At 39.7% G+C, this 16,252-nt stretch overlaps 1 protein-coding gene across 6 annotated transcripts in view; it reads left to right on the top strand.

Annotated features, from left to right (window-relative positions):
- Nucleotides 1-16,252, top strand: part of LOC109400433 (filamin-A) — a 365,952-nt gene that overhangs the window by 40,331 nt on the left and 309,369 nt on the right. For 5 of the 6 annotated variants that reach the window (XM_062846655.1, XM_062846658.1, XM_062846656.1 and 2 more), the window contains exon 2: nucleotides 3,788-4,613. The exons of the other annotated variant lie outside the window; for it this stretch is intronic. In XM_062846655.1, the coding sequence (XP_062702639.1) occupies nucleotides 4,161-4,613 (453 nt within the window). In that variant the 5' untranslated portion in view covers nucleotides 3,788-4,160. The remainder of the gene's footprint in view (nucleotides 1-3,787; nucleotides 4,614-16,252) is intronic. 6 annotated transcript variants of the gene reach the window in all.

Consider the following 16,252-nt stretch of genomic DNA (forward strand, 5'->3'; position numbering starts at 1 on the left):
CAGGAAGAATCCCTTGAGGAATTCCGTTGAGGAATCCCTGAAGAAATTCCTGGACTAGTTGTTGGAGGATTTTCTAGATGAATCCATGAAGGAGTCTTTAGAGGAGTTCGTGAAGGAATCCCTGGGAGTACTCCTGAAGGAATCCCTGAAGGAATTCTTGGGGTAATTTCTTGAGAAATCCCAGGAGAAATTTCTAGAGGAACTCTTGCTAAAGTTACCTGGAGGAGTTTTCATGGAACTCCTGGAAAAATCCTTGACGAACTCCCAAGGAATCCTCGGGGAACTTCTGGAGGAAACACTGAGGAAATCCCTGGAAAAATCCCTGGAAATCTTCCTAGAGGAATCGCAGGAGAAATTTCTAGAGGAACTCTCAGGACAATTACCTGGAGGATTTTTCAGGTAACTCCTGGATCCTTGGGGGACTCCCGAAGAATGTTCGGGAAACTCCTGGAGTAATTCCAGAATAGCTGCTGAAGAAGTATCCGTGAAACACTCGGGAAACTCGAGGGTAGTTCTGCAGAAATAACCTAAGAACTCGTAGAAGTATTCTCGGAGAACACCACCATGAATTTCCGAGGGTTGGGGTATTTCCGGAGGATTTGCCGAGGAACTCCTGGAACTCGTGTAAATATGCCCGAGTAAGTCCTTTATTAATATTTGGAAAAATCCGGGAGAGAAGCACGCCCAGACAACCAATTTGCACGATAGATAGAGCTACTATTTCCAATAATAAAAAGTTGGGTCAGCCATATTGATTTTGGCCGCCATCTTGGATTTTTATACCAAAACATATTTTTCACCATTAGGGCAAACACCGATTTTTAAAATTTTTGCATCAATTGAAAGATGGGACATTTATACATAACATATCAAAAAAATAGAGATGTCTTTTTCTTCTTTCAAAAGTTATCTGCAGTTTTATAAATTAAGCCACGTTTTCTCCATACATTTCCATGCGCACCGGCAACGACATGCAACAGCATCCGAGTTTACGCCTGCATGTATACACAAAGGTGCGTGCCGCAAAACTTGGCCAAATCGGCGGTTCGTTTCCGTTTTTGACTGTTTCTCAATAATACGGGCATTGTTTTCATAACTTGTTTAGTGTTTTGAAAAGCTTAAACCTTCAGCTTTCCATTAGTGGGTTCAGAATTCAAATTCGTGTTCGTAAACACTGCTAAATAACGCTGCATTTATGTAAACGGCCGGCACCGGGCCCAGTGCGCAAAAGTGGCATGATTTACAAAACGGCAGATAACTTTTGAAAGAAGAAAAAGACATCCCTAATTTTTTGATATGTTATGTATAAATGTCCCAGCTTTTAATTGATGCAAAGTTTTTGAAAATCGGTGGTTGCCCTCATGGTGAAAAATATGTCTTGGTATAAAAATTCAAGATGGCAGCCAAAATCAATATGGCCGACCCAACTTTTTATTATTGTAAAAAGTAGCTCTATTTTTCCTCTTTTCAATAACAATTCGTTTTGGGGTGGTTGTTGGAGAAACTTTCGAGTTATAACGGTTTAAGTGAGCCACAATTTGACCAAAATCGAGGGGTCTGCGAAAATTGTTGTGGCTCTAACTAACGGGGGTCCATCAATTTGAGTAACCAAATGCATTTTTCTTACTTTTTAGGCGAGGGCTTTCAGAAAATCGGCACCTTAAACATTTTTGAAGACAAGGTGTAAATAGTGGGCCGGTCTCAGCGAGAATTACCCATATGCGAGTTTGTATGTACATTTGAACGAGTTTATTTTCACTTTTATGCGATTTAATTTGTACACCAATGCGGGTTAAACTGACATAATTAGAAAAGTACCAAGCGAAGTCGAATATTCATCGCAGTACGCAATTATGCGAATTCAATTGACACTTTGCGAGTTCACTCGAAAGCTTTTGCGAATAAGCAAAGTTCGTCGCAATAAAAAAAAATGAATTACGATGAAGACATACATTATAAAAAAAAAATTGCACTCTCATATGATTTAACCAGATACATCACAGTAAGCTAAAAAAATAACATCATATGCGATTCAAATTGTCCCTAAACCGTACATATATGCGATAGTGACATAAAATAGTACTTTAGACGATGTACAGCGTGCATCCTTATGCGATTCCTGGTTGTCTGGGCGTATTTATGCTGGAGAACTTCTTGGTGAACTCCTGAAGTAGAAGTCCTGAGGGGAATTTCCGGAGTATTTATGCAGAGATTTCCAGAGGAATAATGGAGAAAATCCTGAAGGGACTCTATCAAAAATGCTGGAGGAATTCTTGGGGTAAATACTTCTAAAGGAATTCCCGTAATATTCCTGGGGGTGCCATGGAGAAATGCCTGGAGAGCTCCTAGACTCATTCTTGGGAACTTCAGGAGGGCTTCCCCCCATGTAACACGCATATCATATAAGAGTTACGGCAGTGCAAGTTTTGGTTGTGCAGCAGTTAATTTGACGTTATTCTAGCATAACGCTTGAATAAAGTCAAATTAACTACTATATAACCAAAATCTGCGCTGCCGTAATTCTTATATGACTTGTGTGTTGCTAAGGCCGTTGAACTGCAAACAATTTCGAGAAGCTATTCCTGAGATACTCCAGGAGAATTTTCTGCGGAAATTCTGGAGAAAATCCCAGGGTAATTCTAGACAAATTTCCGAGGAACTTTTAAGAATTCTTGGGGAACTCCAGGAGAAAATTTAGAACCAATTCTTGGAAGTATCCCAGAAGAAATTCTAGTAGAACTCCAGGAAGAAATCCAGACGGATCTGCTGTTGAAATCCCAGAACCTAAGTAGCACATACATTACCGGACAGAATAAAGTACGCATTGGTCAATTTTCATATATATAATAAAATGCTCAAGTTTGGAGCTCTTAATCTCAGCTTCTAGTGTACGATTGGACCTTACATTTTAACAGTATCACACTTTTAATAGCTTAAAACTCGACTTGTTAAGAAATTAGACTATTCCAATCTTTTAAAAATTATTGCAAATCTCTCATTTCGAGAAAAAATCAAATAAAAAAAGATTTTGCAATAATTTCGAAATTTCAATATTTTCAGACTAATATTTACTTAAAACATTTCGTTTACAAAATAATTTTTTAATTGTAATTTAGCATTTTTTCTTGAAATGGGAAATCCCTGAAAAGGTTGCTAACGGACACCCTCGAGAAGTTTCGGAAGGAATTCCTGGTGATTTTTTTGAGCAATCCTCCAGGAGAAATGATTCGAAGCCGTTCAATACATCAGTAAAGCACCTTGCCAGCATAACACATTACTTTGAGCAAAAAAAAAGCTTAAAACTCCTACCGAAGAAAGCTTTCCAAAAGCAAAACAACATGGAACGGTCTCATTACGTGTTTGTTGCATTGCATACATTGAGGCGCCCGTTCGCCACCTTCACTTCTGTGATTCTCTCTCACGCGCAATTCACCGCGAGAGGATTGCACACGCATACAATCACGACACACCAAGCTCTCACACAACTCTCGACACCGCTGCGTTGTTGACTCTTCCTGGTGAAGTGGGTGGATGGTTGCGGTCAGCAGACGCCGTCGTCTGGGGGAGGAGGAAGATGCACCGGCAATTTCATAACAATAATTCGATGATTGGCCTCTTGAGGAGAGAATAAGCTGTAAACGGCTTAAGCGACGTTAATTGCGCTCTTCGTCCAATCCATGCAATAATGCCGGGCCGGGAAGTGTGTTTGCTATCAGAGGCACACTACTCACGGGATCATGAAGAGGGGAACTCGTCGTTCAATGGTCTACTTTGATTTGTTTTACAGGATACAGGTGAAATTGTTTCTTCTTCGGGGGAGCTGTTCAAAGAATCCACGAAGTGACTAAGCGAAGTCAGTGTTCAAGAGATTTAACATAAAAGATGGTGGTGTTGGTGGAGTGATTCGCGTGCTTAGCGGAGAGTGATCTCTGTAGGATCAACCTGCGGCCGGCGCGACGCAGCCCTCGGCAATTAGTGTTGGTGTAGAAACGATCAACAAGTGGTTTGTTTGGGAGCGAGTGGTGTGTTGTTTTGAGCCGGTTTTTTTTTGGGAGGAGAGCGAGTAAACAAAACAACGCTTTTGGCGTCGTTGTCGTCGAAGTCGAAGTCGCGGACGGATCAACAGACGGAGAGAGCGCCAAGCTCCGACAGTGATAGCCATGTATGGAAGATCGAGCATAAATTCCGTCGCTGGCGGTAGCGGTAGCGGTGAAGGTGGTGATGGTGGAGCCCGCGACATGGGCGGTAGAGCCCAAAGCCTCGTCAGCAGCGGCGGCGGCGGCACCAGCAGCAGTAGTGTTGGTGGCTGCAGCGATTCTTCGACGTCCTCGTCGACGTCGTCGTTAGTTGAATCCGGACCGCGTTCAAGTCGAGACGTTCGTCGCAGTATCTCCTCGTGTAATCAGAAAACCGGCAACGGTGGCAGTTGTTCTTCGGTGGACAATCGAATCGCCGCAGGCCCTCGAGTTCTGGGCAACCCGTCGTCGTCGGAGTTGTATGATCAAAATATTTTGAAGAATCGGGCCAGTGTCCTCAGTCAACTGAGCAGTGTTTTCGGCCAGAGAAGCAACAACAGCAGCAGCAGAAGCAACAGTTTGGTGCAGCAGCGGCAGGTGAAGAAGACAAAATCGGGAACACTCGAACAGAATCGAATTAGCCCGCAAGTGTGAGACTTTTGGCTCGAGTGGCTTTTGGCAATTGCCGGAGAAGATCGCCGGAGTTTTTTTTTATGATCGCTCGCTTTAGTTATTTTAGTTGTGTGCCTCTGCTCTGTTACCGTGTGATCCGAGTGCGTTGTTAGCATACAATAAGATATACATAATCCAGTTCGGACCGAAGTTGTCCGGTTGCTTGGCTTGGCTGTGCGGATTTTGCTTACTAATGCGCGGAACTAACTCCTGCTTTTACGTGGCTACTACGATCATCCAAGATGGCCCTGAGTTGGGTGATCGCCGTGCCGCGCCAGTGGTGCACTTGAATGAGAGTCGCGGTGCTGTTTAGTCAGCAGCGCAGCGTCGGTCGTCGTCGTGTCATCGTCTGTCTGACTCTGATGGTGCTGAATCAACAAGTGGCTATGAGGATCATCGCAATCGCAGGCAGTGATCGCGCGAATTGTGAATCACGATGGTTTAGTTCTTGGAAGTTTTTTTTTATGAGTTGGGGTTACGGATTTGTTGTCCCTGGGACGGGCAAATGGCGTCATCCGCTCGGGCTGTGATGGGCTGAAGGTTACCGGTGATTGGGAATGGGATAATTGTCTTCGAAATTGTTTGGGGTTGAGCATCTTTGAATCATTAATGCATTTCACACACTGCGCGAAGTTGTTTCCACATAGGTTTAGATTTGTAGAAACTATATCATTGGGAACTTCGGCAATGTGGAGTTTGGTATTTCACTGGGATAGAATCACCCCTCACGTGCAGCACACACAACTTACCCAGGCTGACGTCGGTTCGCAAGTGACAAGAGTGAACGCGGTTGGGTGACGCCTGGAGTTGTTGCTACGCAAGCAGGGATGCTAACATTGTCTGCTTGACAGTTCGCATCACATTCAAATGCGCTATATCGCCTGCTGTGATCATTCTCTTTATCACGCTTTATTCAGTACATCTTATATCTCACAGGCAATTGTGGGAATAATTTTCTGAAGAATTTCCAAGATTTTCAGGAAAGCATTCTGAGCAAAACCCCGTAAGAAATTCCAAGAGTATTCCTAGGAAAATCTCTGGAAAAAATTGAAAAGAAATTCCTGCATAAATTCCCGGAGAAATTTCTGAGGCAATTTTGAGAAATTTAAAGAAAAGTTTCCTGCTGGATTACTAGGAAAACTAATGAAGTAATTTCTAAAAGAATTCCCAACAAAATTCATGCAGGTATTATAAAGTGTAATACCTGGAGCAGTTTCCAGGAAAATTTAGAAACGAAATTTCAAGGACCATTCCAGAATATCGAAAGTTACAACTAGGCAAATGACAAGTAGAAATTCTTTGAAGAATTCCTGGCGAAATTTTTCAAAAAAAAAAGTTTGAGAAATTCCAGGAGGATTTTCTGTAAAAATTCTAGAAAAACATCTTGTAGAATCCCTGGAGTTTCCAAAGATATTCAGGAAGGAATTTCTGAAGGAATCCATGGGGCAATTTTGGAAGGAATCCATAGAACATTTCTTGAAGGATTTCTTTGCAAATCTCCCAAAGAAATTTCAAGGGCATTTCTAGAGAAGTTCCTAGGGAAATCTCTGGAAAAATTTTCTGGAGGAATTCCCAGAAAAATTTCAGGGGCAATTTTTAGATAAATTCCAAGAGAAGTTTACTGATAAATTTCTAGGAAAACTTATGGAGTAATTTTAAAAAGAATTCCCAGCAAAACTCAGGAGCTATAAACGAAATACCTGGAACAATTTTGGGGAGAAATAACAAGAAACATTCCTGAATTTCTATAGAAATTTCTAGGCAAATCGCAAGTAGAATTTTCAGAGTTATTCCTTCGGGAATTCCTGGCGAAATTTTTTAACAAATTTCTTGAGAAATTCCTGGAGGATTTAATATAGAAGACCAAGACAAAAAATCTTATAGAACCCTTGGAACAACCTCCACAGAAATTCTGGACGCAATTTTAAGATTATTTCCCGAAGAATTCCCAAAGATATTCAGGTAGGAATTCTTAAAAAAACTCCAAATGGAATAAGATATTCAGGGAGGAATTCTTAGCAAAATTCCGAGACAAATTTATAGAGAATTTCCAAGAGTAAATGCAGGAGAATTCCTCGAGAAATGCCTATAACAATTTCCAGAGAAATTCTTAAAGAAATTCTCAGCTGATTTCTGAAAGCATTTCTTCGGAAATTCCGGGAGTTATTTTGAGGAAAATTTTGGAAGAAATTTGTAGCGAAATTCCTAGGAAAGTTCCTGGAATCATTCTCAAAGAATATCTTAGCATAATTCGAATTGATATTATTGGAACGATTATCAGAGAAACTGCTGGAGGAATACCTATATATATAGATAAAAATGGAATGGTGTTTGTATGTCACGAATAGGCTCAAAAACGGGCCAACGGATTTACACCATTCTTTCACTGATTCATTCATGCAGGGCTCCGACGTGTTCGTACGAAATAAAAATTACGAAAATCGATCGGGAAAGCATCAAGAAATGGAAAACTTGAAATTCATTTTTACGGGCCATTTCTCTCCTGAACTGCATGTCAAAAACATAGTAAGTAGGCAGTACGATGTTTGCCGGGACAACTAGTACCTATATAAATTTCTTGAACAATCTTTTAAATTTCTGGAAGAATTTCTATGGTTATTCTGGGAGAAATGGCTAGGAATGTTCTAGGAGGAATTTCTAGCGAACTATCTGAAGGAATTTCTAGCAAAAATCCTATAATTGTTTGTGGAGGAATTCCCAGTGCATCTCCTGGAATAATTCGTACAGAATACCCTTTGAGAATTCCTAGTGAAACTCGTGGAGTTATTTGAAGAGCAATTCATGAAGGAATTCCTGGAAAAATTACTAGAGCCGTTCCAAAGGAAATTTCTGATTCAGTTCACAGATTCATTTCTGGACAAGCTCACAATAACATTCCCAGGGGACTTCCTAGCAAAATTCCTGTTGCTTGAGATTGTAGAATTCCTGATGGAATTTCTAGCTATATCTTTAGAAGAATGTCTGAGAAATTTCGAATCATTGCAAAGACAGAAATTGATGGAAGAATACCTACTCAAATTTGTTGCGCAATCTCCTGAGTGATTTCTGGAAGAGTTTCTATGCATATTCTGGGAGGAATTCCTGGGAGATTTTCGAAAATATTTCTTGTGAAACTCTTGGAATAGTTTCTGGAGGATTTTACTCCGAAAATTCCAAAAATAATTCGTAAAGAGATCCTTGTTATAATTTCTAGAAAAAATCTTGAAGGAGATTCCTTACGAATACATGAAGGGTTTCTTTCAGAGAAATTCCAAAAAAGTTCGCAGCAAAATTCCTGGAGCAACTGAAAGAGAATTAGCTAAAGGTATTCCAATGTGAATTTCTGAACCAGTTCCCAGATAAATTGAACAAATTACCAAAGACCATTTCGAGAGGAGCTCTAAGCATAGCTTCAAAAGATATTTGGAAAAAAAAATCCTTTTGGAAGAAATTACCAGAGAAGTTCCCTAAGTGAACACTGGAAGAATTCCTAGAGGAATCCCTAGCTATATTCTTGAAAGACTTTCTAGGGGATTTCGGGAGTCAATCCAGAGAAATTCCTTTAGGAAATCTTGAAGAAATTTCTGAAATAATTGCTAGAAAAACTGCTGGAATTCTCTAGGAATACCTAGACAAATTTATTGAGCAATCTTCAGAGAATTTTCTGGCAGAATTGTAGTGGATTTTCTGAAAGGAATTACTAGTAAATATCTAAAAGAAAATCTAGCTAAATTCCTAGGTTAGTTAATCAGGGAATTTCCAATGGAAATTTCAAGAAAAATTCGTAAAGAAATCCTTGTAAGAATTGCTAGAAAAATTCCTTAATCAATTCTCAATGAAAATATCAGGGAAAAAGTTACCTCCTAGCGAAGCTGCTGGTGGAATTCCTATAAAAAATCCTGGAGTAATTTCCAGTTCATATAAAATCTGCTGGAACAATTCCCACATAAGTTCCGGGAGCATTTTTCAGATAAACGCCTGAAAAAGTATCAAAAGATATCCCTGGATGTATTTTAGCTAAATCTCCGGGAGGAGTTTCCAGATAATTTCTCGAAAAATTAAAGGGAGACCACTGGAAAAATTCATAAACAAATTCATAAGAAAATGTTTAATGACATTGTTTATAGAAGCTTCTCAGAGGCGTTCCAAAAGAAAGTCCTAAAGATTTAGCGGGAGAAATATTTGGCAAAATTCCGGGACGATATCCTAGGGTATTTCTACAGAAGATCATAGGGGAATCGCTTAATGAATTTGAAGAGAAGTATCAGAGAAATTCTTGAGGTAATTTCCAGAAAACATCCTTCAAAAGCTCTTTGTTGAATTTTAAGCAAACTTCTTGAAAGAAGTCCTGGACGAATTCCCTGTTACATTCCTGAAGAATTCAAAGGGATACATTATTTTTGGAGAAATTCCAGCGAAATTCATGGTTGACCATAGGGAAATTCTCGATGAAATTGATTGGAACTTCTCGTTGAATTTTGAGAGAAATTCCAAGAGTTGGACCTATCCAATAGAGAAATCCTATACAAACTCCAGAAGAAAAACTTGTAGAGAAGTTTCAGCAGCAATTCTCAGCTAAATAACAAATATGTGCTGGCAGAATTTGTTCTTGTTATCAGAGAACCTCTGAGGATTTTTCTATTCAATTTTTTGGAAATTCCCTAACTTTTCAAACTTCTTCCTTAGGGTAGTCGTCCGCTTGGTTATCATTCTAGAATTTATCTGAATACGTTAAAGACTTCCAGACGCTTGGAGTTTCAAAGAAGTTGCTTCTGGATCCCACACATTCCTTCTCAAAATCCTAATGAATTTTCCAAGGATATTACTTCAAAAGTTCCACCTGGATTTGGTATTTTTCCAGATTTGCCGAAATGCCCCCTAGGTTTTCTTCAGAAGTTTCTACGGAAATTCTTTCAAGATTTTTTATCGGATAATCTTTCAAAAATTCCCACTAAGCTGCTTCCTGCAGTACCTTCTTGGGGTCCCTGGGATCCCTCCAGAAATTCTTCTGGGTTCTATCAGAAGTTCCATCTGCGATTTTTTAAGAAGTTATTTCAGGCATATGTAGCTCCGGGACTTTCTTCTAGATTTTCTGCCGATGTTCATTTTAGGGATTCCTGCAGAAGTTCCATCTGAAATTCATCCTTGACTTCCTTTTTTGATTCCTCCAAGAGCTTGAGCTGGACTGCCTTTACAATAGTTTTTTTTGTTGGAATTTCTACAAGATTCCCAACTGGGATTCCTTCATTAGCTTCTTCAGCGTATCCTTCCGGAGCTCATTCTCGGAGTGGTCCGGAAGGTCCTTCTGGGAATTCTCCAAGATTTACTTCTGGAAGTTTCCAAAAGTTCTTTCCGGGAATCCTCCTAGGGTACCTTCTTGGAATTCTCCAGGAGTCAGTTTTAGAAAACCTGTAGGAGTGCTTCCTGGAAATTCTTCAGGAAATCTATCTAAAAACTTTGCCGAATCTGCTTCTTGAAATCATCCAGTAATACCTTAAGAATCCATCAGATGTTCTTTTTTGGGACTTGTTTAGAAGTTTCTCTCTAGGAATCCTTCATGATTTTTTTTGAATACTTTCTGGGGTTCCTTTTAGAGTTCGTTATGGAAATCTTCTAGGATGTTTCTCTAAGATTGTTATATGCAATCTCTTGGAATACCTCCAGAACTACTTCACGGTTTCCCTGAGAAAGTTCTTCTGGTATTCCTTTTAAAATTTTGTGGTATTCCTCCAAGTAGTCTTGCACGATTCTGCTTGGTTTCCTTTTGAAATTTAATTACAAGTTTTGTTTGGATACCAGAATGACTTCCAGACGATTGGACTATTCCTGGTCTAAAACCCTTATGGAGTTTCCACGGGCGTTATTTCAGATGCTCCCCTGAAATTGGTATTTTCAAGAAATTCTTTTGAGTTTTACTCGAATTTCCTCTTGGAATACCCCCTAGAGCTTTTTTTCTGAGATTTCCCCAGATTTGCTGAAAGCCCTGCCGAAATGCCACCAAGGTCTTCTTCAGAAGCTCCCACGGAAATTCTTCCATGATATGTTTTTCTTCAAATTCTAAACATATTTCCACTGCCTCTTGGAGTTCCTGATGGGCGCTGGGGGTCCTCGGCATTCCTCCAGAAATTCTTCTGGGATTCTTTCAGGAGTTCCATGTGATTTTTTTCAAATACATAGTTCCTTGATGCATAGTGCCTTAAAATCCTTCTGAGATTTAGCCAGGCATTTGTGCAGGATTTAGTTTAGGGATTCCTGCAGGAGTTCCATCCGGAATTCATCCTTAACTTTCTTCGATTTTCGATTCTTCGATTTCTCCAATAGCTTCAGCTAGATTGCACTCGTCCACGTCTGAGAATGCTCTAAAAGTTACTTTTGGAAATCTTCCGAGATTCTTTCTTGAAATCCTTTGAAAGGTTTCTACTAAGAATCCTTTTGGGGATCCAGGTTACTTCCAGGATATCCTCCAGGAGTTCCATCTAGAATCCCTGCAGAATCTATTTCTGAAAATCCAATTTTTTTTTAAAGTTCCTCTTTGGGAACCTACCAGTAGTTTGTTTTTCTAGAAATCCCAATAAGTTCGTTTGCAATACTTACTTATGGGAATCTTCTATCTTTAAGAACTCTACAGGTGTTTATTTTGGGATTTCTCCAGCAGATCCTTTTTGGAATCTCTCAGGAGTATGTTCTGGTGATCTTCCAGGAGCTCATGGAGAATTCTCTTGACCGAGTCTCCTAGGAGACTTCTAGAGAGAATATCAGTCAAAATTGATACAAGAAACACTAAAGGAACTTCGGAACGAGTGTCTGAAGAAATCTTCAGAATAAACCCAGAATTTATTGAAGAATCTCCAGAAGAATGTTTTGTAAGAATCACAAAAAAAGAATTTCTGGAGTAATCCAAAGCAGAAATTCCAGAAGATTTCTCTTGACAATGAATCCCAGGATAGCGTTTCTGCGGAATTCCCCACTAATTCTTTGAGGAATTCTCAGATAGGATATTTTGCAGAACTCCCCGTAGAAGTTCCTTGAGCAATTTTCATCAAGGATTTCTAGAAGTTTCCCTATCTGACATTTCTGGAATAATCCTCAGGTAGAGTTTCTGTAGGAATCGTCTGTGGAAATCCTAGAAAGGATAGGATTTCGGATGCGGCACCATAGCTGCTCAATCCTTGCTTGCAGTTGAAGGTTTGAATTCACGAACCTTATGGTGCTTTGTCAACTAAGCTACCGGGAAAAAATACACAGCCTATTAGTTGATCTATGGAAATTAAAATGTCATCCATCTTTCTCTTTTTCTCACCATAACCCGATCCATCTCATTTATGCGTGTTAGCAAGCTTCTACCTCTTCTGTAGTAATGTATTGTGCTTAACCATAGTAAGATGTTAGGTTCAATATGATCCAGAAAGGCACATTGAATGTGCACTACGCCATCGTGGTGTGAAAAACCTAATATTCTAGCGGAGGGTTAAGAGTGTGAACGACACGATGGTTGCATTCCAGGTTTCAATTGTTCTTCCTCGGCATAGTCGTTGATGAAGAGACGCTTGTTAGATAGGCAACTAGTTTCAACCGAAGATGTTTTTTGAACGCTCATGTACAGAGAGCGTTCAGCGTTCCAAAATTGTTCACCAACTGATCATGAGTTCATTTCCAATTCAATTGAATAAAATCCAGAAGACTAGATTGCTCACGAATCAGTAATGGAGACGATTTTTTTTATTCAACAGTAAATGAATCGCTTTTCGTACAAATGGTTGGATAATATTTAACTATTTTTAAAAAAGAATTTGTGATAAATAATTTTCAGTAGTTTTATGTGGATTTGGAATTTATTTAAGCCTGAAATCCACACATTTTTCTACTTCATTTTGAGGAGAAGCATCACACGTGGAGATGCAGCAATTCTCGGTCTCTATAACAACGTTTGTCTTACTTGCATTCCTTCCCATCCTCGATGACCGTAAGGACGTGGCCGGCGCTGTTATTGACCTTAATATAGACGAGTGCACCGATGAACATTGAGTTCACTGAGCCTGAAATTTTTTGACAGCACAGCGGGGTCGACTCTCAACAACTTCTACTCAGAAATACATAACCAAAATGTGTTGATAATATTTTTCTTTGATTTCTTACATGAATTTACATTCAAAGTGATTCATATGCATACACTTAATACACTAGCCCATATTTTTGCAACTTCATCGCGAAAACTAGATGCAATAAATTAATCAAATTTTCAGCTGGGTAGAAGTTGTTGAAAGTCCCCGCTGTGGTGTCAAAATTTGCTGCCCGAGTGAACTTTCCGCGGGCGGTGCACTCGTCTATAGTTGAGAGTTCATGAACTGCTTACATTGAGAATACTGTGCTAGTCCCAAGACTCATTCATTGATTCTCTGAGCAATTTCGATTGCTCCGGTCAATCACGGAGTAGCAACTACGAATTATGCGGTCATCTATGATCATGTTCTATGCTTGAGCATTTTGGGGAGAAGTATCACACACCATTGAGTTGCCCGAAAAATGTCTCACGAAACCAACTGCAAGCCTATCCGTATACGGGAGAACAAAAGTTGTTTACAAAGTTCTAACAAATTCTTAACACGGGGAATTTGAACACAAATCACTACCACACATGCGTTTGGATTGGTCAATAGAGAAACGTCTAGTGGAGCGGAAATGTTCGCTTCGTGAAACAACGCGCGAGTGAGAACCAACACATTGAAACACCGCAATGTCTCCACACGTGACTCCGAAAGGCAATCGTGTGTGAGTTTTTTCGCTCCCGTTGGCTGTTTCGTGAGTACCTACGAAGCAAAACAGAAAAAAAAAACGAAAACATTCGCGAGTTTTTATTCTCGTGAACATACTAGATCCACTACTGTTCGTGATTACTTATGTTCGGCTTCAACATTTGCTCTCAATTCTAAGTGCGTGATTTTTTTTTTCGAATTTTCATCTTTTGCATTTAGTATTAGTATGTTTACTTTAACTCAAGCTTTAATTCATGTGTTCAAATAATTAGAGTTACAATGTTTCAAGAACACCTATAACTGAACTGCTGGATCGTAGGGGCTGACAGAAATTTTAAAATGTTTACTTAATCTGCCAAAATCACTACCACCCTCTTTGATATCACTCCAAAAATAGGCTACGATAAGCCATTGCTCAACAAATCAAATTTAATACCCGATGGCTAATCCCCCAATGACCATCATCAAGCGCAATCCACTAAGCCGGCAGGTATTCCGGTGTGGTGTGGCGAGTGCATCGCATTGAATCCAAATCACTGCCAACGCGCGTTGCATCCTCAGATAACGGTATCGTTTTGTTGAATATTCATCCATCATCAAGCGGAACACAGATAACGGACACAATGACTCGATGACGACCGATGCAAAAATAGCCAAACAGTCGAACTTCGCATTCGCGCCTACGAAAATCCAATTTCGCTGATATCAACGCTCTCGTTTCACGAATTCCAAGCGAAGGACCGTCGCGTTGCGTCGCTACTAGAATGTCATCGCTGATCGCCGAGACTGGAGCGAGAGCGAGAGCATGAATATGATGTGAGATGTGATGGATGACCATCAAGAAAGTGTGCGGTCATTGTTATTTATTAGTTTTATCAACAGAACGTCGCGTCGTCCAGGTGTGAACGAAGAGTTCGCGACGCGATTCGTCATATCGTCGAGAGCAAACAAAAATGTGCTCGATTTACGGCTTTCGTGTGTGCTTGTGAAATTGTTTTGCATGGCAGTTTTATTAATTGTTGATTTTCACGGTTTTCGTTTGTTTAGAAAGTGTGAAGGAAAAGAAGATTCTTATATCGGTCTAGATTTATATGATTGTGAAGTCACAGCGATAGCTGTGTGATTGGTAATAAAGAAAATCATTCCATAGATAAGCAAAGTGCTAGTATAGTGTTTAAGTGAATCTGTACAGGTTTTGATCAAAACAAAACTCTAGCAAAGGTAAGTCGAATTTGAATAAAAACCGAAAACATTCTTCGTTTCTGGAATCTTTATCAACAACAGAACTGCAATCACCAAACGCGTGGCGAACTGAACTTGTTTACTCGCACAGCAGGCCGTTCGCGTTCTCGACGAACTCTGGCTTGTTCAGCTTGTTGGATGTGCCTGTCTCTGCAGTTTGTCGGTCGGTAGCTGTCTGCTGGCTGCCGCCGTAATCAAAGCAACCCATCCCAGACAGAGACTTCCATTATCATCCGTCGTTTTCGGGAAATTTATTTCAATTTTTTAGCTTTTGGTAGTTTGTTCCTTTCAATGGGCCCGAACTGGAAGGGACCGGTTTATTTTTTGGGGTGATGGTTAAACCTGAAATGCATTTTTTTTTTCATTTTCGTTATGTGAAAGGGTACACCAGCGATGGATGCCAGGTGAAATGTTCTCATGGCATGTCAAAAAGATTTCTTGAAATATCCTCATTCATTCAATATTGTAAATTAAGCACTAAATAAAAGATAGTCATTTTTTAGTTCTTCTATCAATTCTGCATAATCTACAGAGCGATTCATGATGATTACGCCGATGATCACTGGCAAAGCAACGAAAATATCAGTCCTATCAGTTGACTACTGAATGTCACGAAAATGTCATGGAAAAATGTCATGACATGTTCCAGTTCGACTATATCCCATGGAATTCCCTCCCGTAAACACAAACCTTCATCAGCGATAAACTTTTCTTACTAGGAGCAGTGAATTTGACAAATAACCATATGACATTTTTGTGACATTTTCCAACCCTGCTACTGATATTGAGCCACCATCACTATCACCTGTTGGCTGATGAATATGAAGACGATGATGGCAGGAAACCAATGACTTGATATTGCCTAACACTCTAGTTCATTGCTATAGCAGCTAATATGGTATATCGGTAGTTTTAGTCAAAACGCATCATCCGGATAAGTATTCATTTGAAATTTCAAACGAGCTTTCATGATGGCCTGTCAGTGATATCAATTATTTATCTAGGGTAGTCCAAGAAATAGTTTTTACTCTAGACCGCTTGTTCAATTTGTAACCAGATTTCCTTTACCTCCTCTCAAAATTTGAGCCCATTTAGTTGCACATTGAGACTGCACAAGCCCTTCAAAGTATATAAGGGGTTAAGTAAGGGAAAAAAGTGGTAATCAATTCTTAAAAAAAATCATTGGCTGACTTCTTTAAGGATATCCTGGAGAAGTGAAGAGTCTCAGGAAATATCCCTGAAAGAATCGCAGGATCAATTTCGTAGCAAAAGCTGCAGGGGGTACTCTTGAAGGAATTCATGGATGGATTCCTAAACAAAAACGTAAATGAATTTCTAAAAGAATTCTTGGATATAATTGTGAAAAAATTCCTGAATGACTTCTTGGAGAATTTCCTGGCTCCTGTATGCATCCCTCTAAAATTATCTTGAAGAATTCCAATACAAATCGCTGCAGGAATACCCTTGAAGCAATTTAAAAAAGGCTTCACTTATTCCTGGAGAAATGCTTGGACGCATCTCAGAAAAAGATGATGGAAGAGTATCTGGAATTTCTGAAGAAACCCTGAA

Source organism: Aedes albopictus, chromosome 1 (assembly GCF_035046485.1).
Source record: "Aedes albopictus strain Foshan chromosome 1, AalbF5, whole genome shotgun sequence".
Lineage (NCBI taxonomy): Eukaryota > Metazoa > Arthropoda > Insecta > Diptera > Culicidae > Aedes > Aedes albopictus.